Source organism: Musa acuminata, chromosome BXJ3-2, assembly GCF_036884655.1.
Source record: "Musa acuminata AAA Group cultivar baxijiao chromosome BXJ3-2, Cavendish_Baxijiao_AAA, whole genome shotgun sequence".
Lineage (NCBI taxonomy): Eukaryota > Viridiplantae > Streptophyta > Magnoliopsida > Zingiberales > Musaceae > Musa > Musa acuminata.
The window spans coordinates 30,269,994-30,294,245 of NC_088350.1; the positions used below are offsets into that span (position 1 = coordinate 30,269,994).

Below are 24,252 nucleotides of genomic sequence, written 5' to 3' on the forward strand. Positions count from 1 at the left end.
AAGGTCGCGCCAAAGCCTGCCGTTTGTCTTGCGAATAAGTGCAATTACAGATTGATTGTATTCCTCCAAAAATTAGTGATTTTTGTATATATCTTTTTGAATTTGAATTTAGAATATAAGACCTAAAAATTTATATACGTGCATGTCCATTATATATAGTTGATCGCCGTTAGCTAATATAAGTAACTCCTAATTGAAATTGTAATTTACATTAATAATCTTTAAAACATTATCGTGATAATAAAAAATATTAAGAGCGTTCTAAAATCTGAACATAAACAATAATGACATATATGAAGGAATCTACACGATATCAGCGATCATATAGGCTATGATATGATTTGTGTTTCATGAACACAATAACACTTTTCGATGAAAATGTCTAAGAGACAACAAACTTCGACTAGCATTCAATTTATTGACAACGAAAGCTTGTGTTAGTACATGTCAACATAGCAGAGGATCCAATCTGCCACTTGCAAGAAGGGATTTGTGACATGGTCTTACTAGAAAAAAAATTATACACACTAACTGATAACACAATGATAAAATGGCCCCATCGATTAATATACATGACTTTTAGCTCACTTGGGATTGTCTAATGGGGTTCAAAAAACATGACATGCATAGAGAAAGAGATCATCTTCAGATGGTTTGGAGCAATTTCATGATACGGTCATCTTGGTCCTGATAATACTTCTGGACGAAGGTTGTCAGTCGAGTCTAAAATCCAATCATTGTTGAGATGACGTGGGGCCAACTCATCTTGTCGTACCACGTCGACCTTTTGCCATTCCTCCCATCTCTCGGCAAGACCATCGCCTTCGAGCATCCTCACCACTTCTGACATTTTTGGCCGTTCCATTGGGGAGCCTTGCGTGCACAGCAATGCCACTTGGATGAGAGATTCCACTTCAACCTCCACATAATCATTCTGCAGATCCGGATCAACCAACATTTCCAGCTTCTTCTCTTTCAGCAATCCTTTTACCTGAAAACAACACATATAAGTACTTGATGCCTTACACGTAGAAAATGCTAGATGACAAATTTATACCTAGTACTATTTCCCTTTTCATTTTATATAGTCATTAAGTTATTTATACATTCCCATTCTGAGATGTAATAGGTTATCATATACCAGCCTAAGACAGACCAATATTCTCACCAGGTATATCTACGGCATAACTTTGATATATGCAATGGCCGAGAAATTGGTGCCTCTTGCTAAATCCAACACATGGACGAGTATCATTGTCTATCCTCTTAACCTTATTATCTTAGTTGCTAGAGGCTACTTGAGCACATGATCCATATGTCCAGTTTCCAAGCAACCAATAGCACCATAAAAAGAGCTGCCCTAAAACAGGTCTATTCTAAAAATAAGTACCAGACTGAAACACACTGTAAAATTTAATTGACTAGCGTGTACATCATAGATTATTAATGGGAATAAGACTTGAGGCTTACCCAGTCAAGCAACATAACATCATCATCATTTGCAAGCCGAGCAAGGTCAAATGCTCTTTGCCCTGTAATCAGTTCCAAAAGCATGATCCCATAGCCAAAAACATCAGTCTTCTCTGAGGATTTTCCAGTTGACAAGTATTCTGGAGCTATATGTCCGATAGTTCCACGGACAGCAGTTGTAACATGGGTGTCCTTGTAGTCCATTAATTTTGCCAAGCCGAAGTCTCCAACAACAGCCTCAAAGTCCTCATCCAATAATATATTTGCAGCTTTAACATCACGATGAATAATTTTAGGATCACAATGATCATGCAAGTAGGACAGCCCTCTTGCAGAACCCAATGCAATCTTTCGTCTAGTTGCCCATTCAAGTGGTGGCTCAGATGGTGGACGCTCTACAAATAAACATAAAATATCGTAAGAACGTAGTTCCCTAGTAACTTCCTCGAAGCATTTTTAGAATTATGATTGATGTAACTGAACTTTGAAGTTCCCAAAAGCAATAAGTGAAGTCATAAATGATTGACAAATACCTCTCAGGCGTGACGCAACACTTCCGTTAGCCATATAAGGATACACAAGTAACCGTTCAGTAGGTGTCATACAAAATCCACGGAGCCTAAGTAAGTTTCGATGCACAGCCATGCTAATCATCTCAACTTCTGTTTGGAACTGAAGTTCTCCACCTGGAGTCCGTTCTTCTTTTAGCCTTTTTACTGCAACAAGTGAACCATCTGCAAGCCGTCCTTTATATACTTTCCCAAATCCTCCTCTTCCCAGAATGTTCTTGTTGCTAAAGTTATCAGTTGCAACTTGTAATTCTCGGAGAGAAAATCTTTTAAGCTGACCCAAATGAACTTCTGGGTCCTCTTCAGCTGCACACAATAATGGAATATTAAGTTTCACAATCGCAGCGACAGGAGTACATTTAGTTCTTAGATACTAACCAGGTACATCAAAGAAATGTTCTTGTGGCTTACGGCGCCGCCACCATGCAAACATTATAGCAGGGGCAGCAAAAAGCAAAGCAGCACCTGCAGCAACTCCCCCAGCTATTGCTCCAGTGCTAGACGCACTACTTCCTGTAAAATGACATTTAACAACCTTTATATTTCATACATGAGAAAACCTATAATCTATTCACTGTCTAACACCCATGGAATAAAGCATCTAAGAGTACATAATCTGAAAAGCATCCTCCAAGTTGTATCTTGTCAAAAGCTACCAGCCTACTTCCAGACAAATGGGTGGTCCCAAATCCCAATAACATTCATTTCCACATGATGAAGTATATTATAAACTAAGTAGCATAAGATAAAATTTATGTGCTTCAAAGCAATACAGCATCAATAACCTTGTCCTGCTGCAGGCCCTATCATGTCTATCTTGAAGCCTCTACACACAGACTGAAGCAAGAACTTTCCAACAAACCCTTTTTTAGATGGATGAAAAAAAAAGAAGTGGGAAAACAGAATTTAAAATAAATCTGTTTTTGCCGTAGTATACCACTCAGAGAAGAACAAAGGAACACATCAAATTTGCCTATGATGGAAGTTAAAGTCACCAGAAAATTACTAAAGTAACCTTCAGTGAGCAGAAACTACTGGCATAATTACCTTGGGATGAGGGTGGTGTTGGAGGTACAAATGGAGGTGGTGGAGATAAGGGAGGAGCACCAGGACAAGCCGTTGTTGTTCCCGGGCCACATAAGAGAGGGTTGTTAGCAAAACTGCATATATACAACATACAATCAGCAATAATAGTGACAATTTAATAAGCAAAGCTATTTACAATTTTATCAAAACTCAAGAGCACCTGATTGGAGTGAATAATGAGAAGGACCCAGTAGATGGGACTTCTCCTGACAGGTTGTTATTTGACAAATCCCTGTATATTTATTGACAAAACAAAGTCAACATTGGATAGTGGCATTAAAATTAATTTAGACAGTTGTTATATAACATAGGCAAGGATTGAATCAACTTACAGAACTTGGAGTGCCGTGATATTAGTCAAGGACTGAGGAATATGACCCGACAGACTATTATTGTTAAGCCGACTATCCTTCAACAAAAATTTCAAAAGAATCAAATGTAAAAGAAAATTGCCTCAAAAGAAAAAACATACAAATTAGTAGGGGAAAAACTTGGTATCAACAATATAATGCATTATTTACTGAAGCTTCATAAAACCATGCAGGATACTCTTCTTCAAGGATAGGGGTTCAACTACCTGGGTGACTTCATAATTATTTGATGCTTCGGTATCTTAACAACTCCTTAAAATTTTTGACATCTTAGATTTATTATATAAAAAAGGAGGACATTGTAAAGCCTGGTATACTTTTTGAATAATCGGCATTTACGAAACTACCCAGAAAGTTACTAGCATTAAGATGAGCATATTTAAATAGATAAGTGGAATAACTAGACATGATAGAAAAGCAAAACGTTAGCGTGATGAACAATTACAGGTAGTTTAAATTGAGAATAAAATGTATACAAAACAAGAGGAACTTTATTCTGGGTGGAACAAATCTTACAGGAATCGCAACTTTGTTAGCTTCCCCAGTGAATCAGGAATTTCACCAGTGAAGCTGTTTAGATAAAGATCCAAACTGACCAAGTTCGTCAGATTTCCAAGGTCATTAGGTATAGTCCCACTGATGTTGTTGCTGTAAAGTTCCCTGTCATTGGAAATATAGGATAATTTAGTAAACTGCAAAACAAGCATCTAAGCCTGAAATTATTGTAACTAGAACCACTAGACGATTCATAGTTAGAACATGCCTCAAATACAGCACAATAGTGCTGCATAAGAAAGACTACTGGTTTAGGGTATGCCCGTCGATCAACAGTTAAAAAACATTTATGCTATTAAGAAGTGAGGTTGAAAGGAAGTACATTCTATGCAAACAACACAACAGAAGAACCAGAGTAATCATACATCCCGTATTTCGTTATTCCTATATCAATAAATTTTGCTATCTAACAAAAAATATGACAAAATTGGATGTCAAGAACATTTAAACTATTTGCAAAAGAAGTATTTCATAAAGTAGAACAATGAGCTTAAGACATTGATCCATTCAACTGCTCCATCAATCTACAATAAAAAATTTGAGAAGATGCTGAAAACCTAATGCAGAACTTACAGATATTGTAGATTTTTCAGAAGACCTAGTTGAGGGACCAAAGTACCAGACAGCTGAGCATTTCCAAGATCACTATAGAAAAATGAACATGGTCAATTAATTGGGTTCCACAGTCCACACTGACAAATGCCAAGAAAAGAGAGATGGGCACACTTACACTCTAATAACACTATTGTCATTATTGCATGTGACATGGAACCATGTACATGGATTTACCAAAGTTGGGTCCCAGCTTTGTAGCACATTATTGGGATCATTTAAGTTGGTCTTGAGATTGTGCAATGCATCACCTGTTGACACCAGACTTGAGCATGTGACAAGAAAATATAGATAAAACTACAACCATTATATGTATTTTTGAGAGTAAAGAAGTGGTTACAGACGGACCTAGTAGAAACTTGCATACTTGTGTTTTTTCAAGCAAAGTCGAGTGGAATGAGAACAAGTAAGAAAAATATTAGTCACAGAATAACACATGCATCGTTGAGCTAACAGAAAATTCATAGAGATGCAAAATTGGTCATGTGTTCCCACTTTAAAAGATTATCACATGTGCAGTATTGAATTCCACAAATCCGCAACTCTTCCAAGAATTTTTTGTGGATAATGATTTTACTGATGTTCCTAAACTTTTCAGTAGTTTCTAGTAATAAAAGAGATTGAATGCACCTTCTGATCATACAAGAGGCACTATAAGCCAAAAAAGGGTCCTTTTATTATGAGAAAAACATCCACAACAAGAAATTTTCACCATGGATAAAGACACAGTTGTTTGTTTCAAGAAAACAAACACATTCGTTCAATTTTACTGGATGTTTAGCAAAAGCTTAACTAGAACAAGACAGAAAACCTAATACAAGAATTAGCAACTTCTGGTTTCAAAGCTTTTTCTCTGTCTGAAGTTAAAGCTGCTTAATTGTCCACCATAGGAAGCATGCACCAGCTATAAACTGGGTTGAATTCCATACCGTATGGTTTATTGGCCCTTCCATTCAATGACAAATAAAAATTAAAACCTCTCTTTCAGTTTATTTAAAACTTCTTTTCTTGAATTCTACATCAATCTTACAATGCATCATGCATTTTTTCCCACATTGTAACCTACCACTAGGCTATTCAAGTCATCAGCTTATCAAAGGGCAAAGGGAAATTAAACCTCAAAATCTGCATACCATAACAAGATCTGCATTAAAACTTGTAAACTTCATCACAAGTCTATAGATAATAATGAAACCTTATCCTGCTATACCTCATTGTGTTAAATTGATAATTCAACATCTCATATACCTAACCCCTTTCTCCTCTATGTTTTCTCAGAAAAAGTAAAAAGTATCTTTTCTGTTTGATGCGCTTTTCTTAGATATACTATGCATCAATATCAAACAACTTGTAACATGGCTTTAGCAAGCATGACTAAAAACCAAATTTCCTGAAACTACTCCCATATCTTATTGTGGTTACTTTTTTTGAGCATCAGCTCCTCTAACATACATTGTCAACTGAGCGAACATCAACTATAACAAAGAACCAGCTATCTATGTTTCAAGTGGTATCCAATAAATTGACAAATAGGGACATGACAAAACTGAAAACCTAGGCACAACTCAATGATTCCAATTTTGGCCCAAGCTAGATGGTCCATTAGGCCAAGATAATAAGATTATAACTTAATACCCCTGAAGGTTACAAAGTACAGATAGGAAAATGGATCATCTCACTACTGTTTTTGAAAGACAAAATGGACAGTTCAAGATACAACACTGTTTTCTAATATTGATTATCACACATATTACATATATTTTTCCCTTACAAATCAGAAATTGAAGAGAAATGAAAAATTACTATCATGAAAGAAGCTTCCTCTCAAAACAACAATTCAATGTCTTCCAAACTTTTTTATATTGATTTGACTGGAAAGTTGATCTCATAACCCAAAAAAAAGAAACTAACACTTGAGATACAATCACAGTCATAAAATCCTAACTCTAGAAGTTAATGCTAAGAAAAAAAAGAATCCAAGTGGACAAAAAGGACCTGACAATTTAGGATATTGATTATTCAACCAACTATGTCACAACCCTTCTAAAAACAGCAGACCGTGCCACACAGGTGAAGAGTCTACCATTTACGAATCAGGTACGTTAACCTCAACCAGACGATGACCTACAAACTGAAAACTTGGAAATTGATCAAAATCACTAGCAAGAGAGAAAAAAGAAAATTTTCAAAATAACTACCAAACCACTATTATATTTGTTCCTTTGCCTTCATGTGCAATTGATTGCACTCTATAAAGCAAGAAAATAATCCGTAATTTACAACTACAATAACCAATTGTTTCTCCTAACTCCACCAAGTCCAAACCCAAAAAAATGGAAGTATCCAAATGGACAAAAAGACCTGCCAAGTTTGGACTTCCAACCATGCCAGCGGTCCCTTTCCAAATACACAAGGGAATCATTCACTATTTCTCCATCAGATGAACTTGCACGAGAAAACGGACGACAGAAGGAAGGAAGATCTTATAGAATTTTATGACTTTTTTCCTACACATACAAATCACTCCCCTACGATCTCACGCAGCACAGAACTGTTAGATCTCTGAAAGCTCCAAAATTGCCAAGCATCCAAACCCGCACGAGAGTCCAAGGAAAGAGCACCGCTTACCTTCCATATTGCCACGAACCCAAGAGAAGGGATTGAACACCAGCAGGAACCAGATGGACCCACGCAACATCAGCTCCCGCTCCACCGCTGCCATTTCCCCAACGAAAGATCCGCGCTCCTCCTAAGGCAACGGCACCTGCGAAACCATCCACAGCTCCAGCGGAAGAACCCTAGAGATTATGACCTCTCGAGAAGTCGGAATCCTCCACCATTCCTCGCGAGAAGACCGCAGGGGGAACCGGAATTGAACGCGTAGCGCGTCGGAGGCGACCGAGTCGGAGATCTAAGGGCGACGACGAGGGATTGAAGCGAAGATCTCGACGGCGAGCTCTGGGTCTGCCCTTCTCCTCCTCTCCGCCTTTATTTTGTTCTCATCTCGTTTAGGAGCTTTCATCTGAGTTAGCAGGGAGGGCGAACTGGATCTGTTGTCTATTATTATGCAAGGAACAGGACTTGGATACTCATTTGAAGCCAAACATGATGTCAGCCGTCTCATTTTGGCGACAGCGACGCTACTTTGCTCGTTGTAATTAGAGTTTCCTGTGTCATGCTTCGCACGGTGTTCTGATATTGGTCAAACAAGCTCGGGTCAAACTTTAAGGCGGAGAACGAAGCATTAGCGTAGTGAGAGGAGCCTTTAAAATATGTGGGTGTGGCAGTGGGTGGGCGTAGGCGTACGTGTAGTGAGTGACGAAATAGGGCGTCAGGGAGGACAGGTCAAAGGGCGAGGTGGGGCCGACTCTACCATGCCACGTAGGCTTGGTCATGTAATCGACGCAATCGAGAGAGGAATACAAATTTAAAGACGTATAATAAATATTTCATTTACTTGTTTGTCTATTTATGTTTATATATGTTTCTCGAACGGATGATAGTGCATGGAAACCTTATGTTGGTACATATAAAAGGTAATAAAGAAATAAAACAAAATATTTTCTTGAGAGTTTTGCTACGTGCAAAAGAATAAGATATAGATTATCTAACTTCTCTCGATTATATATCATGGGAAGATTGAATTATTTAAGATGCCTTTAAGGTAAAAATACTAAGCTCTCAGATAAATTCTCAAAGGTGAAAGTATCTAAATTTTCGAGAAGATTGTTCGTTGTGTCATTTAGAGATTGAAGTTGAGAGAGATTTTCTAAATTGATTGCTCCAACATCTAATCCCAAGTAAATAAGTGTAATTGTCAATTATAAAAAGTGAACCATTAACTATGTTAAAAGCAAGATTTTATACCTGATAATGAAGAGATGATATATTCTATGAAATATTCTTCAAAGATAGCTTTTAACAATCTTTAATTATCTTAATTTGATCTCTTTTCCATATAGATGATAATGGCAGAGATAGCCCATGTCCATATGGGCAAATTGGCGAGGAATAATTTTTCTCTTTCTTCTAACATGGATGCCACGTAGAGGACATATGTCAAATGGTAGTTGGTCGATAATATTCTCTTTGACATTTATTCCCCTATTCTCATATCCCCTAGGCATGTTTCGAGAGCTCTTTAGTAGGAATTTTAAACTATAATGTTTGGGACCCATCTGACCCATTTGATCAATTCTCGAAGGTAAAGCAAAGGTGTCCAACCAATGTACCTTGAGCACACCCAAAAAGGAGAGCTGGGAGCTTATCCTCCCCACCTTGAGTAGCAAGACGATCGATGTGTCTCAATTAGCCCACCTCGAGCAAAGAGGGGGCTGGCACTCGACCTCTCAACCTTATACAAAAGTGGAGATCGATGCTCGACCTACTTGCCTACAGTGAAGAGGGGGTCAACAATCGACCAACCCACCTAGGGCGAAGAATGGGTCAATGCTTGATGCATCCACCTTGGTCGAAAGAAGGGGCAACGCTTAACCCCTTCATTATGGTCGGTGCTCGACCCACCTGCCACCACTTAAAAGGGGATCGATGCTTGACTCCTCCACCTTGGTCAGAGGGAGAGGTCGACGGTCAACCTACTTGCCTTAGACAAAGAGGGAGTTAGTGCCCAATTAGCCCACCTTGGTTGGAGGGGGTCAATGCCTAACTAGCTCACCCAAGTGGAGAAGGGTTTGACGCCCCAACCAACCCACCTCGGGTGGAGAGGGGGTCGGCTCACAACCTCTCCACATCATGCTAGCCTTGAGGGGGTTGGGTTTTCTCGACATTCATGTCTTAAGCAAGCATTATTTTAAGTGGGTTGGACTTTCTTGACCTAGTTTAACCTATTCCTTTCATAGGTCTTTTTAAGTAGGATAGGTTTTCCTAACTCACGTGCTTTGGGCATATTTTATCTTATGCCTTCTATCATGACAGGTTTCTTCCTATATGGGTTAGGTTTTGTCGACTCATGTACCTCAAGCATATTTTATCTTGTGTTTTTCTTCGTTGTGAGTTTCTTCTTATGCAAGTCGAATTTTACCGTTATGCATCTTGGGTACATTTTGTCTTGTGCCTCCCATTATGACAGGTTTCTTCCTATGTAGATCGAGTTTTACTTAGCTCACGTGCCTTGAATATATTTTACCTTATGTATCTCATAATTGAGTTTTATTTCATGCTTTCTGAGATGGTTTTTGTACATTAATCACTTTTACGCTTATTGAGATGCTCCTTTATCAATTAACATTTCTTCGAATTCGTTCTGAAGGAACACTTGTCTTTAAAATAAGAGGAAATAGATTGATTTCCTTCATATAAATCTCCTTTAGTCATGGGAATAAAGCTTATTCTCTTATTTGAACCTTTTATAGTCTCTTTTATGAGCTTTTTCTTTTTAGCCTCGGTTCTTTTCTTCGATATGAGTTGATCTTTGGTTTATTTTTTAAAAGTGGGCGGGTTCTTGGGTGTCTTATCTTAGTTCTCTAATACCTCAACCTTCCAAACCTTGATCCTGATGACCTTCTTTTGCCTTTGCAGAATCAGAATACCTTTTCTTTCTCGCACAGGCTCCTCTCAATCTCATGATCATCAAATGCCCAAGAAGATTGGTGCTTCATCCTCGGATAACTTAAGGGCAGAAGAAGTTTTGACCTCTCCTTCATCAGGATAGTCGGTCTTAGTGAATTCGAGATTCTTTGGGATTTAGAGTTTATAAAAAACATGTATGATAGAGATTTAGTGATAAACACGTAACTCTTGGATCACTTGTAAACTATGTACTTCATCTCAATTAGGTTCTAGGTGCAAGTCCCTTAATCTAATTATTATCCATATGACCTAATGTTTATGCTCCTTAATTTATCTTCTAACACTTTAGAGATAGGACTTTGTTTTTCCCTCCAGCTAGTGATTATGCTTTGCCTCCAATAGTAGAAGATATTACCACCACATATGATGCCCAAATTATGGTGCTATTTAATAATGTTTATTAGGGAGTGCTACCATATCTATATTATTATCCATAAGCTTGCTTTTGATTATGTAAGGCAAAAAATGACTACTACTTAGCTACTTAGAAGAGTTTCAAAGTTAGTAGTGCCCCTTCCAATAATAAGGGTCGGAAAGAATGCTTTTTCCTTATAGGTATAGGTTAGGATTACAGGTTCAGTCTCACTTGGTCTGCACACTTTATAAACAATAAACTTTTCTTTTTGTCGAATTAAGAGATAGATCAAGTGCTTGGGTTGAAAGATGTACTCTTTTCTTGTAAGGCAATTAGGAAAATAGATGAGAAATGGTTGATCGACGTGGATCTCAACTCAACTTCTTAGGGTATGGATCTGTTTACACCCCATCCCCTGTTCTCACTTCTTTTTGCACTTTGAGAAATTAACTTGTGCAACCTCATGACTTCAATCTCATGTAGGTTTGAATCTTCGAGCATTAAGGAGAAGGGAAGCTAGTTTCTCTTCGAGTACAATGGTAGCTTCTTTGGCTCCTCCCCTGTCCGTCCATAAGCCGTCATATGAGGTATCACCCTTGACTCGATCTGACCATCATTTTATCACCGATCAGCTAATGAAGAAGAAGGTCATGAAGAAGGTGTCCCATTTTTGATGGGCTGAGGAACCCTATGTAGAGTAGATTTCTAAAGAAGAACTGAATAAAAGATCTCTTACCCTCGAAGTACCAACGTTTTCAAAGGGCTCCCACAGCTCAAGATCCTCCTTAGGAAGAAGAGGAGCGAGATAAAGGTTATTGTTTGACCTATGTAAGGGCAAGTCCTTGTCTTTCATAGCTTCGAAGATAGTCAACTTGTCGAACCCAACTCTAGATGCACCATTATAGCTAAGATGGAAGGGTAAACAAGAATCATAAAAAATATGGAGCAACATTGGCATCCTACAGCAATACTACCAAGGGTCTTTGTACTTTAAAATAGCAAAGTAAATTTGTCATTCCTTCTTAGAGGTTTTGCTTGATACAAACTATTATAATGAATTTCTAGTAAGCCAAGTCATGGCTAACCCATTTAATATCTTGTTATTATATCATTGCTAACCCTTTTGTCTTTAACTTGTAACATCATTATTATGTCACAACGATTCTTGACTGCATGTGGGACATTGGCTCTGTTATTAATTAGTAATTTCTTATAATAGATAATCTCTAGAACAAAGTGGAGGGGCTAAAGAGAAAGAGAGAGAGAGAGGAGAAGCCTAGTACTTATTGTCAAAGTAGAGTCTTAAGGAGACCCAACCCCTATGATCGACAATCTCCAGAATGTTATAATATATTCCATCAGGTCAATACTATCATAACACTTGCAAGGATGGAAGATGAAAGTTCACTAGAATGGATCCCTTTTGGATTTTCTGGGTGAATGACAATCAACCAATGCCTCCCTTTTTTATTGTTGGAACTCTCATCGCATCTCCTCTAAATGTCAAACTTTCTATTGTAATTGGATTCATATGGAATCCTCCATCGAGTCCACTAATTAGGTTTTGGATTCAAGTGGGGTAGAGTGAAGGTGATACGATCTACTGAATTCCATGATTATGGATCAGAGTGCCCTCTTGGTCGGTAGTTCGATAGGACTCGGATGTTTTTGAGATGTCGGCACCCACTTCAGGTCAGGAAATTTCGATAGGTGCCATGGCGGTGGAGTTAGGGATTGCGATTAAGTTGGTGACATCGTTTATTAGATCAGTTAGAGCAAAAGTAGAGTAACAACTTGTATCAACCTGTTAGCATTTATATTTACTGAGTGGGGTTTAAAAATATATTGGCGAGTATGATGAGGTGGCCCAAGGTTATCCCTAGGGATAAGAGACTTAGGTTATTGAATAAGCATCAATATCACATTGGAGTTTGCATTGAAGTAGATGAATAATATGCAAAAAGAGTGGTAGCTGCTATCCTTGGATGAAAGTATTATATATTAGGGGTAAAGCCTCTTCGCTCGAGTATTCATTAAGATGATTATAAAACAAGCATTCTTGTGACATCAAATCCTCAAAATGACAAAAATATTACGAAAATATATTATTGGCATATGCATTAATCCAACGTGATTCAAACTTGTATGCATAGGATTGTTTGAGATACCACTTAACATGAATATCGAGGTCGAGAAAGGTTTCTCGAGTTGATCCCTTCGATATTTAAATTAATAACCCAAGATAGATATATGCGATCATAGATAATTTTTTAACTATGTTAAAAGTAAACTTTTATACTTAATAGTGGTGAAGAGATGATATATTACGTGAAATATTTTTCATATTATAACTTTTAACCATTTTTAACCGTCTCAATTTAATCTCTTTTTCATGTACAAAGACATCCTATAATTGGATATATTGAATCCATGTCTATATGGTTAGATTGATAAGAAATAATTTTTATCTTCTTTTTTTTAACTTAATGTCACACGAATAATATTTATTAAATAATAATTCATCAATAATATTCTCCCAATAAGATGCATAATAGAATTACTAAGTCCAGGGAAATACCAAAGACACCTTCTGCGATAGTTATTAGATTCGTAATATAAGTCGTTTATATGGCATGGTCTCGTTCATCGAGCTAGCAAACACCGGAAGTTCTTCTCCCGTTGGTGGATATAGGTGAGGCCCACATTTTACTCGCTGTCGTTTCTCCGAGAACGAGATGGAAGTTTGAGTACGCGTTGCCTGGGTGACTCGTGCCTCGAAGCGTTACAATTCGGGCGTCGCCCACACCGTAACCTAACCCCCCATCATCATCGTCCTCCCCGACACCTAACACAGCTCGAGTTAGATTCCGATCCGTTCCTCTCGTCCCGGACCTCCGACTGCTCCCGTCCGCCGGATGAGCATGACGGACCCCTCGGATGTCTCCGCCGCTGCTGCCGCCGCCGGGGGCTTCATCCCCGACCTCCCGGACGACATCGCGGTGCGGTGCATCGCGCGGGTTCCCCGATCCCACCACCCGGCCCTCGCCCTCGTCTCGCGATCCTGGCGCTCCCTCCTCCGGTCCCCGCTCCTCTCGGCCGTCCGGTCCCACCTTGCCGTCACTGACCCCCCCGTTCTCGCTCTCAATCTCCGCTCCCCCACCGACCAATCCCCCTGGTTCCTCCTCGACCCCCTCCTCCGCCGGAGCGGGAAGAAGTCGCCGCCCCCACTCCGCCTCCCACCGCCGCCCCTCCCCGCTATCGGATCGGCCTGCGCCGCCCTCGGCCCCGCGCTCTTCCTCCTCGGCGGCTCCGTCGCCGGCGTCCCCTCCCCTGCAGTCCAGGTTCTCGACGCCCGCCTCCGCCGCTGGTCCCTCGTTCCCCGCATGTCGGCCGCCCGCGAATTTGCCGCCGCTGCCGTGCTCGGTGGCCGCATCTACGCCATTGGCGGCTGCCTTCCCCCGGCCGACGCCTGGGCCGAGTCCCTAGACCCTGCCACCGGCCCCACTGGAGGGGGATGGGCCGTCGTCCCCAGCCCACCGCTCATCCGAGAGAAGTGGATGCACGGGTGCGCCGTCCTCGGGGGCAGGATCCTCGCGGTGGCGGATCGGGGAGGAGTTGTGTACGACCCGGCGGCGCCGGCCGGGGAGGCCAGGTGGGGTCCTGTGCCACCAGTGCTCGACAACGGGTGGAGGGGGAGGGCCGCGGCGGTGGGAGGGATACTCTACTCCTATGATTTCCTGGGGAAGATAAGGGGTTATGACCTGGAATCCAACGAGTGGAAGCAGGTCGAGGGGATGGAGAAGGAGCTGCCCAAGTTCCTGTGCGGGGCGACATTAGCGAACCTGGGTGGATTGCTGTGCTTGGTGTGGGAAGGGAAGGACTTGGCTAGTGGAAACAAGGAGATGGTGATTGAGTGGGCTGGAATCGAAGTCTCGAAGACTACAGATGGCAAATTGCAGGGATCACTACTGTGGCAGGAGCCTGTGGTCTTGGATGCCCCAAAGGGATCATCTATTGCTCATTGCATCGCCTTGGAGTTGTGACACTGCAAAAGATGCAACCTTTGATATGTGAGTATGATCCCTTTCAGTTCATGACCATTGGAATAGCTGTGTTTTTCTCTTTCTCCAACTCTGCTGCATAGCAATATAATCTTGATTACAAGACCAGTATGTTCTTCACACAAGATATTACCATTCTGCACTGGTTGATCAATTTTAAATGAGAGTTCTTTTCTTGAATATGTTGTTGATGTTTTATTGTAGGACTTGACACAGATTGCATCGTGGCTGTGCTCCAACAAGGGTGCTTAATTTCCTATTTGATACATAATCATATTGTTGCTCACTGATTGATATGGAGTGTTTGAATTAGGAAGAACCACAAACAATCTTTCATGGAGTACCAGTAATTTATCAAATTAAATAGATATTGAACATAAAAAAATATCTTATTTCATCCAATTGTATTCTATCAATGGACTTGTCATTATGCAAATTACAAGGGGAACATGCATTAGCCAGTCTGTTTGATTTCGTCTTATATTTAGAGTATCATATCGTCATTCACTGGCTGAAAGGAAGCTTAGTCTTACCGTTAAAAGGAATATATATTTTATTGGAGAACTGGTGTTTTATAAATTCAAAAGCTGGTGATCAAGGGAAAAAAAATCTTGGTTGATGCAATGGAAAGACTCATCGTAATTTTTTAAGCCATCACAATGAGGATAGTTTCTTTGATGGGATTTTCAACAAAAGATCTGCTTGGTTGCTTGAGAGAACCTAAGAAATTAGTATCTCACTCTACTTCTTGAACCTTTTTTTAGGTTGTAGTTAATCAGAAGAGGATTCTGGAAATTTATTGGATCAGATTTGTAGGAAAACAACACTATGATCAAGGACAAGTTAAGCCTTTTTTCCCAGAAAATGGAGATCTCTATCATACTTGCATCAATCTTTTTAGCTGCTCTTGCAGACAACAGAATAAGTTCTTATATTTTCTCCAAACCAATCATTAGCAAATGAATGTAAATTGGTCTTACAGACCGAAAAACAAAACATCTTCATCCAAGTATAAGAATCCCCAATTGGGTATGAGTTTTACGACTCAAAAATACTTGAAGGTTAACTTTTTTATTGTAAGTTGTGGCACTTCTGATTCATGGCTCACGTTCTTAATCATATTTTCGGATGTGCGAGGATTGTTTTTAAGTAGCACTTGCCATTCTGCAGATTGTGATGCAGCTATATCAGAGCCAGTTTGTTTAAATCCCTGCCATAATGTGCGTTTGGTTCACTGATGGCCTTTTACTTCTTGATTGCATCTACTGGACAGTCAATGATAGTAGTTTCTGCTATTGCCATCAAGGTGGACAGTCGAAGTAAACAGTGGAATTAATTCTAGTAGCTTTTGCTTGCACCTGAGATAATCATGTGGTTCAGCATGTGGAAGTCCTTGATCTGATTCTTCTCCTTGTCAAACAAAAAGACTAATCAAATCACATCAATTTTAAGACATTTGTTTGATACTTTTAATTCAACCATTACTGTAATGTGCTCACAAGGTTTTTGGTTTGTGTTTACAGGTTCTTGATAGTTTCATGCTGAAGAGCTAAAAGCCATCAAGGGCCAGAAATTACATGTCAAACTCTCTCCTTTCCAAGCAGATTGCAACCTAAAACTCCCAAGCTGTTGTATTGCCCATCATCTGCAGAAACCCTAAAAAGATGGCTGGGTTGATCTTGATGAATCAGATTATAGACATCAGCTGTAAGGATCTGTAATGCCAAAATCTTGAGGCTGAGCATCTAATGTAATAAACCACACTAAATCTTGAAGCTGAGATGTGGGCTTTGGTACTTGTTCTGTGAAGACAGTTACTTCAGTGATAAATGCATGTTAAGCGTTTGCTTGTGGCATTTGGATGAGATCATTAGATATAGAAAAAACATCTTTCTCAATGAATAAGCTCTCATGTTCCATTTCTCAAGTGTTCTAATCAGATTGTTTGATACAGCTAAAACATATTTCTCGTTGTACAAGCTTGGCTGGTTCTTCCAAAACTTGAAGCAAGCTCCCCCTTGCGATCAAGTCAACACTGCCACATTTCCACTGAATCGCAACCTGAGGCAAGAGGATCAAATCAAAGAATGTGGACCATAATTTAAGATGTAGAAGAGAGCCAACTTACAGACGGCCTCATTCAGCTCTTACGACTAGCTTTCATGTCCAACTTGGCTCGTCGTTCCTCGTATGAGGCTGCAACCAACATAAAGAAATACCCTATAAAATTAAATCTGTCACAGTAATATGATGATCAATACCATTACCCAAAATACATCTATAAAAATACCTCCTAAATGCATAAAGTAGTGTTTGTTGTCCCTAGTTGAACTAATTGATTCTAAGTACAGTGGCAACCCTGAAGCAGATATCTATACCACAGATGATGAGATGAGCTGAGGAACAGTCTGAGTCCATGTATAGTAAAATAAAGCAATGTCAAAGAGATTAACAGACTTTAGCTCACTACATCAAACACTATGACTTGAATCAATTGAACTTACGCTCGGTTGCACGGCGCAGCAGAGGAATGTGACATTTGTTCTTCCTCGAAAATTCTGAACTTTGTCCTGCAGATTCTTCCTTCCCGAAGGCGCATGTAAAAATTTGGCCAGAATACAATGAAAATTCATGCCCACTAGCAGTCGATAAACAGCTTAGGGCCTCATTGAAGATGGCCGCCTGAAGCATGTGTCTTTGGACTTCATTCTTCAAGTGTTCATGCAAAGTTCGCCTGGCCTCTATACAAAATCTATATCAATCAACTAATATTCAAGAAGTCGATTAGTTCTATGCAATCAATTGATTAATTCAACAAGAACCAGCTTTTGCTGTCAATTCAAGTTAAAAAATTAAAAACATTTCAGATAGGTAGTGTCAGTTTCATGTGAGAATGATTCAGAAACAAGTTAATCTGTCCACATATATGCATTATAACATAAAAGTACCCTTCTAATGTGAATTACAGAGATGGCAAGATAAACTGCACGGGTTTAGCATTTAAGATCTAGATGCTGCTTGAATACCTGATGAACAAATAAATTCAAGATCTTCAAATTCACAAAACCGCAATATCAAGGGAAGCTCTGGGGCCATGTTGTATTGAGGTTTTCTAGGGGTCTTCTTGGTATCCAGTAGTACATCGATAACCTATATCAAAATCAACCCTTCCAATGAGAATATTAGCAAAATAAAGTACAAACTGCAAAAATTAAAAAAATTCAATTGCAAATAATAAAATATCAGAAAGAAAGAAAAAGCTATGTAACAGCTTATTCGACTTTGACAAATTGATAAATATTCCTGCAGAAAAGGACTTTTCCATTTAAGCTTTGTTGCCATATATCCCGGTTGTCAAAAATCAAAGACCATAACCATAAAAGCCACAGTAAAGTGGCAGTGGAAAACCACATCAATCTATCTAGGACTAACAAACATAAGAAGCTAAGAAGCTAACATGTAACTTAGCACCAAATCATGCTCCAAATGATCAGATGGACTCTGAGAGGTAGTGAATTCGAATATGATTATATGTACTCACGTCAGGTGACTCAAAACCATGACCAACCATAAATAACACTGCAACCATGCACCGGACTTGATGCCACAAAAATGCACTACCCTTGATTGTCACTGCCCATAGTTCATCAACATCAATGGACCTGTACAGAAGGGAAATGGTTTAGCATTATGTGCAACCTTGCAACCACATGTTGAATACATTTCTACAGTTTGACTGAAAGAATCTTAACAAGAAGCAAAAGATTTTCAAGTGTGACAAATTCCCATGCAAAATGAGGACTAGTAATATACTCCAGAACATGCAAAATTTTAGAAGGAATATAATTTAAATATTACAAAACCATATTCAAGTACTGACGTAATCACACTGTCTTTATAACATTTTTTTCTGATGAATTATGCATAAGGTGTTCCTGATTAAGAGCAAGCAAATGGATAGAGCAAATGGACGACAGTGAAAAAAAGTTTTTAAATTGCCAAAATAAGGAGATTACAAGGAAAACACATTTACTGTTACTTTTTTTCACCGATAATCTTTTAATATGAACATTAGTTGCCTCAGAATCCCCTTTATTATTTATGACAAATAATAAGAGTCCTACCCAAGAATAACATACTAGTCAGACCAGTTTATATCAACTGGTATTTGCTGATCCACCCAATGCTTGGTACATTACCATATAGGTAGTTACCAATTAGTACTTAATATTTTTATTATTCTTTTTTATGCTACCATGCCGTATACGTCGGTAAACTGCCCATGTATACTTATACAACCATTTGATTGGTTGTCAAAACTGATATTGGAAAGGCATTTAAAAGCTTTGTCTTACCTCCTATCTAAAGAAGAGATATCAAAGAATGTGATTCGTCGCCTATAGTTATTCACATTTGCTGCATCCATCTTACAGAAATTTCTGAAGTCATATTCCCCAATGAACTTCATAGCAGCTTGCTGCATTGCCTGGTGAAAAAGTACAGATGGACTTTGTTGATTATTGCTAGGAATGGGTAGAACACAAGTACAAAACAAAGTTAGTATAGAAGTGGTAGAAATTTACCGATACATCCAAATTTCCTTTCCAGAAAAGGTATCTATATTCCCTGCTGAGACAGCTGAACCTGCAACATCGAGCAGATATTGTATGTAAATACCTGACTGTCCAAGGTTGCTTATGAACTGATCAGTAGATAGCTAGATATTCTTGAAAAGCATTCACCTACAAGCTGGTAAAAAACATACTAAATCAATTTGAATGTGAAACTATAAAATCTAGATCATATGCTACAACATAGGCTAGAGGCGACCTGGCAGCGACCTCAGGTAAATCAATATCAAGGTTACACTCCTTATACCTGTAATCTCGATGCAGATTATGAAATTTTGCAAATGTCATCTCAAGCGCTCAAGTTTCATATATGTAGACAGAATTTATTGTGTATCAGTGATTCTGTGATCTCCATTATATATGGAAAAAGACTTATCTCATTAAGCACAAGTTTTATAAATGTTATTATTAGCACGTTATCTGCCCTGTCTAACACCTTAATGATTATGTCATGATTAAGGAGAATATCAACATGAGATGTAAAGCAAGTAACAAATTCATTAACTTATGGTCGGAAATGCTAGACAAGCATAAATCTGGAATAAGAATAACACAAAAACCTTGAGTGAAAATCTGTTGGAACAGGACACCAGCCTATCACTCGTATATCCCCCGGGAGAACTCTATTCAACACCCTTACATAATCAATTTCTGAAGATGAAGCAGAAGAAACAATGACATAAATGTTTCCATAGGTAACTCAACACAGAAAGAAAAAACAACGACTCATTTACTTTTTTACATTGACTAAACTGCAACAGATAAGCAAATAAGCATACTTCTTTCCATGTAATTATATATACAGTAACACAAATTGCTTAAAATATAAACATATTCACATTCAGCAAATAACTGATTCAAGATGAGCCCATACAATAACTAGTAGCAACATACCACCTCTTACTTCCAAGGTGGTGGTGTGGTTCTTCGTATACCCTCCAGTGTCCTTGAGGTTTGATCTTAAATATAAAGAAATTACCTACACCAGGGACTTCCACTTTCAAGTTCAATTCACCAATTTAGACTGTTTATAGCTAACATATACTCAAAGCCTTAAACTTACAATAAATAAATTGCGTAAGAGGAACAAAACCATATTATTTAGCAGTAAGTTTTCTGGAAGTTTGAGAAGACAAGTTATAAAGCATGTAAATCAAGAAAATATCAAATTAGATGTACTTGGCCAGTAGATGAAACTCCCTTGTCAGTTCTGCCACATCTCGAGTATCTTGAATCCTCTTTAGTGCCAATTACAAGCTTTGTCCTCTCTAGCGCTTTGAAAATTTCAGACTGCAAAAACCAGGAAACTGAGAGCCCAGAAACCCCCACCCTTTTAAGATAGAAGATAAAGTAGAAAGGATCAACCTCAATAGTTGGATCTATCTGAGCCTCAGAGGCAAAACCATAAAACCTACAGAAAAGTATAATGAGAATTATTTGATGTGTCTATTAAACATTAGGGGTTGATAATTTAATGACTAAATTTTCAATTAAAACAAATGTGATTAGGTACAGAATCCCAAAGGGTGCGCTACATTATCAGAATAACAGCTAAGCCACTTTAGTCATGACAAGTACAATTAGCATCTTGATCCAAGTACAGGAGAAGCCTGTGACATCAGATGAGTACCTGTCCAATAGAATGTCTTCAGAGAAACATTTTGATCACATTGATACATCAAGGAAGCCATTATGGTGGCTGATTTTTCTAATGTATGAGTAGAAAAGGTGGCCCAGTGCACAAGGTAGTATTGACTAAATATAAAAAAGAAGGAAACAACGAAGTGAAGAATACTCACAACATAACAATGATAGAGGTAAGTCATAAAATGCCTGACATAGGGGTTTTGTTAAAGAGCTCTGATCAGATTAGAAAATTCTTTTTATAGAACATAATCTACATATGAACATTAATTTTAAAATAGATGTGATAAAATAATTAGTCGCAATTATCTATGAAAAAACAGGCAAACTGTCTGCTTCTATGAATCCTCAGGTTTTTTCTAAAGTCAAAACCCCAGGATTCTTGGAGAAAATAAACCAAGAATTATGTATTCAGATGCATTTCTATGATGTCTTAAACCAGAAGAAACTTAACACTAGATTTGTCAAATTTCCAATCAAGCTAAATGATGCATATAGAATGCTGTGGACCTTAAAGATACTGACTTCAATATTTAGATGCATTTGGGTTGTAGAACAGATTCAGAAATTTGACTATAGTTAAAAAAGGACAAATAGATCACAACCTCTGGCCAAAGTACATGATTTTCAAAGCAACATATCTCCCTGCACGTTGCTGACTCCTCTCCTGGCAACCTGTATGCCAAACCATCCTAGATATCAGTTTTTCAGTTTTGGACTAAAGCATCTTGTTGACAAGAAGAACATTTGTTTATTACTGTACTCACAAGTCAACCTTCAACAATGTCTGGCAAATACTTTTTTTATGAAAAGAACAAGGGAACGCAGAGAAATTTGGAGAAGAATGCAACAGTTTGTGTATAAAGTGACATTTTAGTTTTGCTCGTTTTCATAAACATTATTTCTAGAACAGAGTATCACATCACATGGCCAAATTGAAAGTAACAGAAACCAACTTTTGCTTTGTATGAAATATCTTACTCGACCACTCGAAACCTCATGAGCAGGTCATGATAAAGAATCAGCAAAGAGCAACTGAGGTTACTTTTTGTTTCTGTTTTCAGTATCAATGAAAAAACCATAACATCATAATGGTGGACAAGATCAGAGGACAACTTGAAAATAACAAGTGATGAAATAACATATATAAAATTACCCATCAGGTTTGTGACTTAAAGCACCCAACATTAAGCTAAGCAAAATAGTTATCGAAAATCACATTACTTGGTAGGATGGTAACCACAGAGAAAGACATTTCTTTCCCCTAACAGTTCTACTTCCTTCTCGGAAGACTGTTGAAGAGTACCTCACCAATATGGGGTTGAAACCCTACAGTAGTTAGAAATTGTCAAAGCGCAAATAGAACGAAACCTAAACTATTATTTTCTCGAGTTACCACTGTAAGTACAAGAAGCCATAAAAAGCAAGGAAAAGACCAATTACACCAAAACTCTCACAAAATAAGATAATAAATATACACCAAATCTAAATTCTGCAAGTTCAATTAAACTATAGTTTAAAAAATAATAAAACTACTTCTGACCAGTGTTGCTAGCTAGCTGATAATTTCTTAATCCAGAGTAGATCCTACTTTATTCAGAAAATCTCTCTCGCCCACCCACAACCCTGATCAGGGGGTTGAAACTTCAAAATGCCACACAGAAATATATGATTGACATTTCCAAATATAAATGTTGATGGACTATTCAACTTTGCACACAGAAAAAATCATACTCTATGACTAGTTCAAAATAAGCAACGATTTTTACATGCGACAAACAGAAAACAGGTTTCACTATCTCATAACCTGGTTTCTCTCTTGGTTCACAGTTCGTTGGTGAGCTGTCCTCCACAAATAACCCTGCACTTGGTATATTTCCATCCTGCAGGCAGCTTATTGTATATATTAGAACTTACATGAGGCAGAAAGGCCTATAAATTTGGTGATTTGTGGCTGCAATCTACCTCAACTGAGTTTCTTGAAGAAGTTGTTAAATGGTCAGAAATAGATGTCCAGTTGTGTTTTAAGCATATAAGTGGATCAATCTTTGTTAAGCTTTGTCATTGCTTTATCACAAGCAACAAACATTTGGAAAAAAATCAATCAATAATCATTGATTCTCAACTGTTTGGAAGTTGTATTATAATTTTTTAAGTTCTAAAGTAATATTAATGCAATAGTCTCTCCAAATACATCTCATGAAACAAGTACATAGCTTCAAAAGGCTTTAAGCATTTAATATGAATGTGTGGTACGACTTAAAATCATCAACCTAGAAGAAAGGTTTATCCATTCCTGTGGAATATAACGTCCACAATAACATACATTGTAAATTAAAATTTCGCCCACCACATATAAAATATATCAACAAAACATAATTGTAAAGTTTTTTTCCCATATAAAATACACTATATAGAATTAATAAACGTGACCAGTCATGGCCTACACTGAGTGGAGAAAAGAAGTTGCATCTTTCACGTTCGATTGCCAAGAAGAAGACGAAAACATGTTGAACAAACAGAGAACAGTCTTTTGGAACAAATTATTCAAAAATACAAAGCCTCTTTTACTATTACCTATCCATAGAACGACCTATAGTTAAATAAAAGAGCAGCAAAAAACACCTGAGGCCTAAAATCCTTTGAATAAAACCGACATATTTTGACCATATCCACAACAAGCAAAACAAAGAGTTCAAAGAGTTCGCGGTTCCTAAACTGTTCATTCAAAGGAGAACTTCCGCCACAATTTTACAGCAGCATACCTTGGAGCACCGGCATCTTGATAACTGGGAACACAAGCGCTCATTCTCCTTCTCCAATTCCTTGGGTATTCAACCAGAAACCCGATCAAGTAAGGCGAAGAACACGAAAGATTAAGACTTTAGCATCACCGTAACACCAGGTGACAGATGGAAGCGGGATGGACATGATTATCTTCGTTAGGGTTTTACCTCCACCCGGTTGCGGAGAGCGAGAACCTGAGCTTGGAGTTCCGACACGAGATCACGCCCGTCCACACTCGCCATCAAGGTGTCTCCGGATCGCCTCCGCCGGTATAGAGCTCCGCCGCCCTGTTCCTCCTCCTCCCTCCGTGCAAGGTTTAAGAGTGCGGCACGGCACGGCTTGTTCCATTATTTCCTGAACACCCCCCGTTTCCGTCCGCTTTTGCAAATAAGCCCCCCGTGGCCGTGATATTCCTTCTTATGAAATAAATCCCCTTCAATGTTGCATATTTGTTCGAATACCCCCCCTGGATGACGAACGGTCAGCGAAGGGGTCAGGACGACCGCCTCTCATCTTCGTCTA

General features: G+C 38.6%; 3 protein-coding genes across 7 annotated transcripts; 1 reads left to right on the forward strand and 2 right to left on the reverse strand.

Moving 5' to 3' along the window:
* Positions 1-388: 388 nt before the first annotated feature.
* Positions 389-7,672, reverse strand: LOC135631980 (LRR receptor kinase BAK1-like). The gene is made up of 11 exons (XM_065140188.1): positions 7,292-7,672; positions 4,782-4,914; positions 4,625-4,696; positions 4,013-4,156; positions 3,458-3,529; positions 3,286-3,357; positions 3,087-3,199; positions 2,418-2,552; positions 2,004-2,345; positions 1,471-1,865; positions 389-991 (listed from the first exon to the last, which is right to left on the reverse strand). Exons 1-11 carry the CDS (start codon positions 7,383-7,385, stop codon positions 677-679), a joined length of 1,887 nt encoding a protein of 628 aa, XP_064996260.1. The 5' UTR covers positions 7,386-7,672; the 3' UTR covers positions 389-676.
* A 5,741-nt stretch (positions 7,673-13,413) lies between these two features.
* LOC103975514 (F-box/kelch-repeat protein SKIP6) lies at positions 13,414-16,524 on the forward strand. The gene is made up of 2 exons (XM_009390494.3): positions 13,414-14,677; positions 16,192-16,524. Exon 1 carries the CDS (start codon positions 13,523-13,525, stop codon positions 14,648-14,650), a length of 1,128 nt encoding a protein of 375 aa, XP_009388769.2. The 5' UTR covers positions 13,414-13,522; the 3' UTR covers positions 14,651-14,677; positions 16,192-16,524.
* A 21-nt stretch (positions 16,525-16,545) lies between these two features.
* LOC135583582 (uncharacterized) lies at positions 16,546-24,030 on the reverse strand. Of its 5 annotated transcripts, XR_010494509.1 has the most exons (16): positions 23,898-24,030; positions 23,709-23,768; positions 22,751-22,826; positions 21,549-21,618; positions 20,665-20,710; positions 20,479-20,589; positions 20,194-20,278; positions 19,860-19,950; positions 19,252-19,312; positions 19,024-19,154; positions 18,210-18,330; positions 17,695-17,818; positions 17,173-17,409; positions 16,959-17,040; positions 16,797-16,864; positions 16,546-16,729 (listed from the first exon to the last, which is right to left on the reverse strand). XR_010494509.1 is itself a non-coding variant. In XM_065139729.1 (15 exons), exons 1-14 carry the CDS (start codon positions 23,970-23,972, stop codon positions 16,809-16,811), a joined length of 1,341 nt encoding a protein of 446 aa, XP_064995801.1. In that variant the 5' UTR covers positions 23,973-24,030; the 3' UTR covers positions 16,546-16,729; positions 16,797-16,808. The 5 variants fall into 5 exon arrangements, 4 of the variants coding, with proteins under 4 accessions (XP_064995801.1, XP_064995800.1, XP_064995802.1 ...); XM_065139729.1 differs by lacking the exon at positions 16,959-17,040 and having other exon boundaries at positions 20,197-20,278; XM_065139728.1 differs by lacking the exon at positions 16,959-17,040.
* Between the last annotated feature and the right edge of the window lie 222 nt (positions 24,031-24,252).

What these genes read in the sequence shown, in the direction of transcription:
- LOC135631980 (XM_065140188.1), bottom strand. Translation starts at nt 7,385, where the DNA reads ATGGCAGCGGTGGAGCGGGAGCTGATGTTGCGTGGGTCCATCTGGTTC. An exon ending in ATCACGGCACTCCAAGTTCT is followed by an intron (nt 3,358 to 3,457) that starts GTAAGTTGATTC and finishes ATAAATATACAG; the next exon opens with GGATTTGTCAAATAACAACC. An exon ending in ATGTTATGTTGCTTGACTGG is followed by an intron (nt 992 to 1,470) that starts GTAAGCCTCAAG and finishes TGTTGTTTTCAG; the next exon opens with GTAAAAGGATTGCTGAAAGA.
- LOC103975514 (XM_009390494.3), top strand. Translation starts at nt 13,523, where the DNA reads ATGAGCATGACGGACCCCTCGGATGTCTCCGCCGCTGCTGCCGCCGCC.
- LOC135583582 (XM_065139728.1), bottom strand. Translation starts at nt 23,972, where the DNA reads ATGGCGAGTGTGGACGGGCGTGATCTCGTGTCGGAACTCCAAGCTCAG. An exon ending in TGAACCAAGAGAGAAACCAG is followed by an intron (nt 21,619 to 22,750) that starts GTTATGAGATAG and finishes TTTGGCATACAG; the next exon opens with GTTGCCAGGAGAGGAGTCAG. An exon ending in CCAACAGATTTTCACTCAAG is followed by an intron (nt 19,313 to 19,859) that starts GTTTTTGTGTTA and finishes TCGATGTTGCAG; the next exon opens with GTTCAGCTGTCTCAGCAGGG.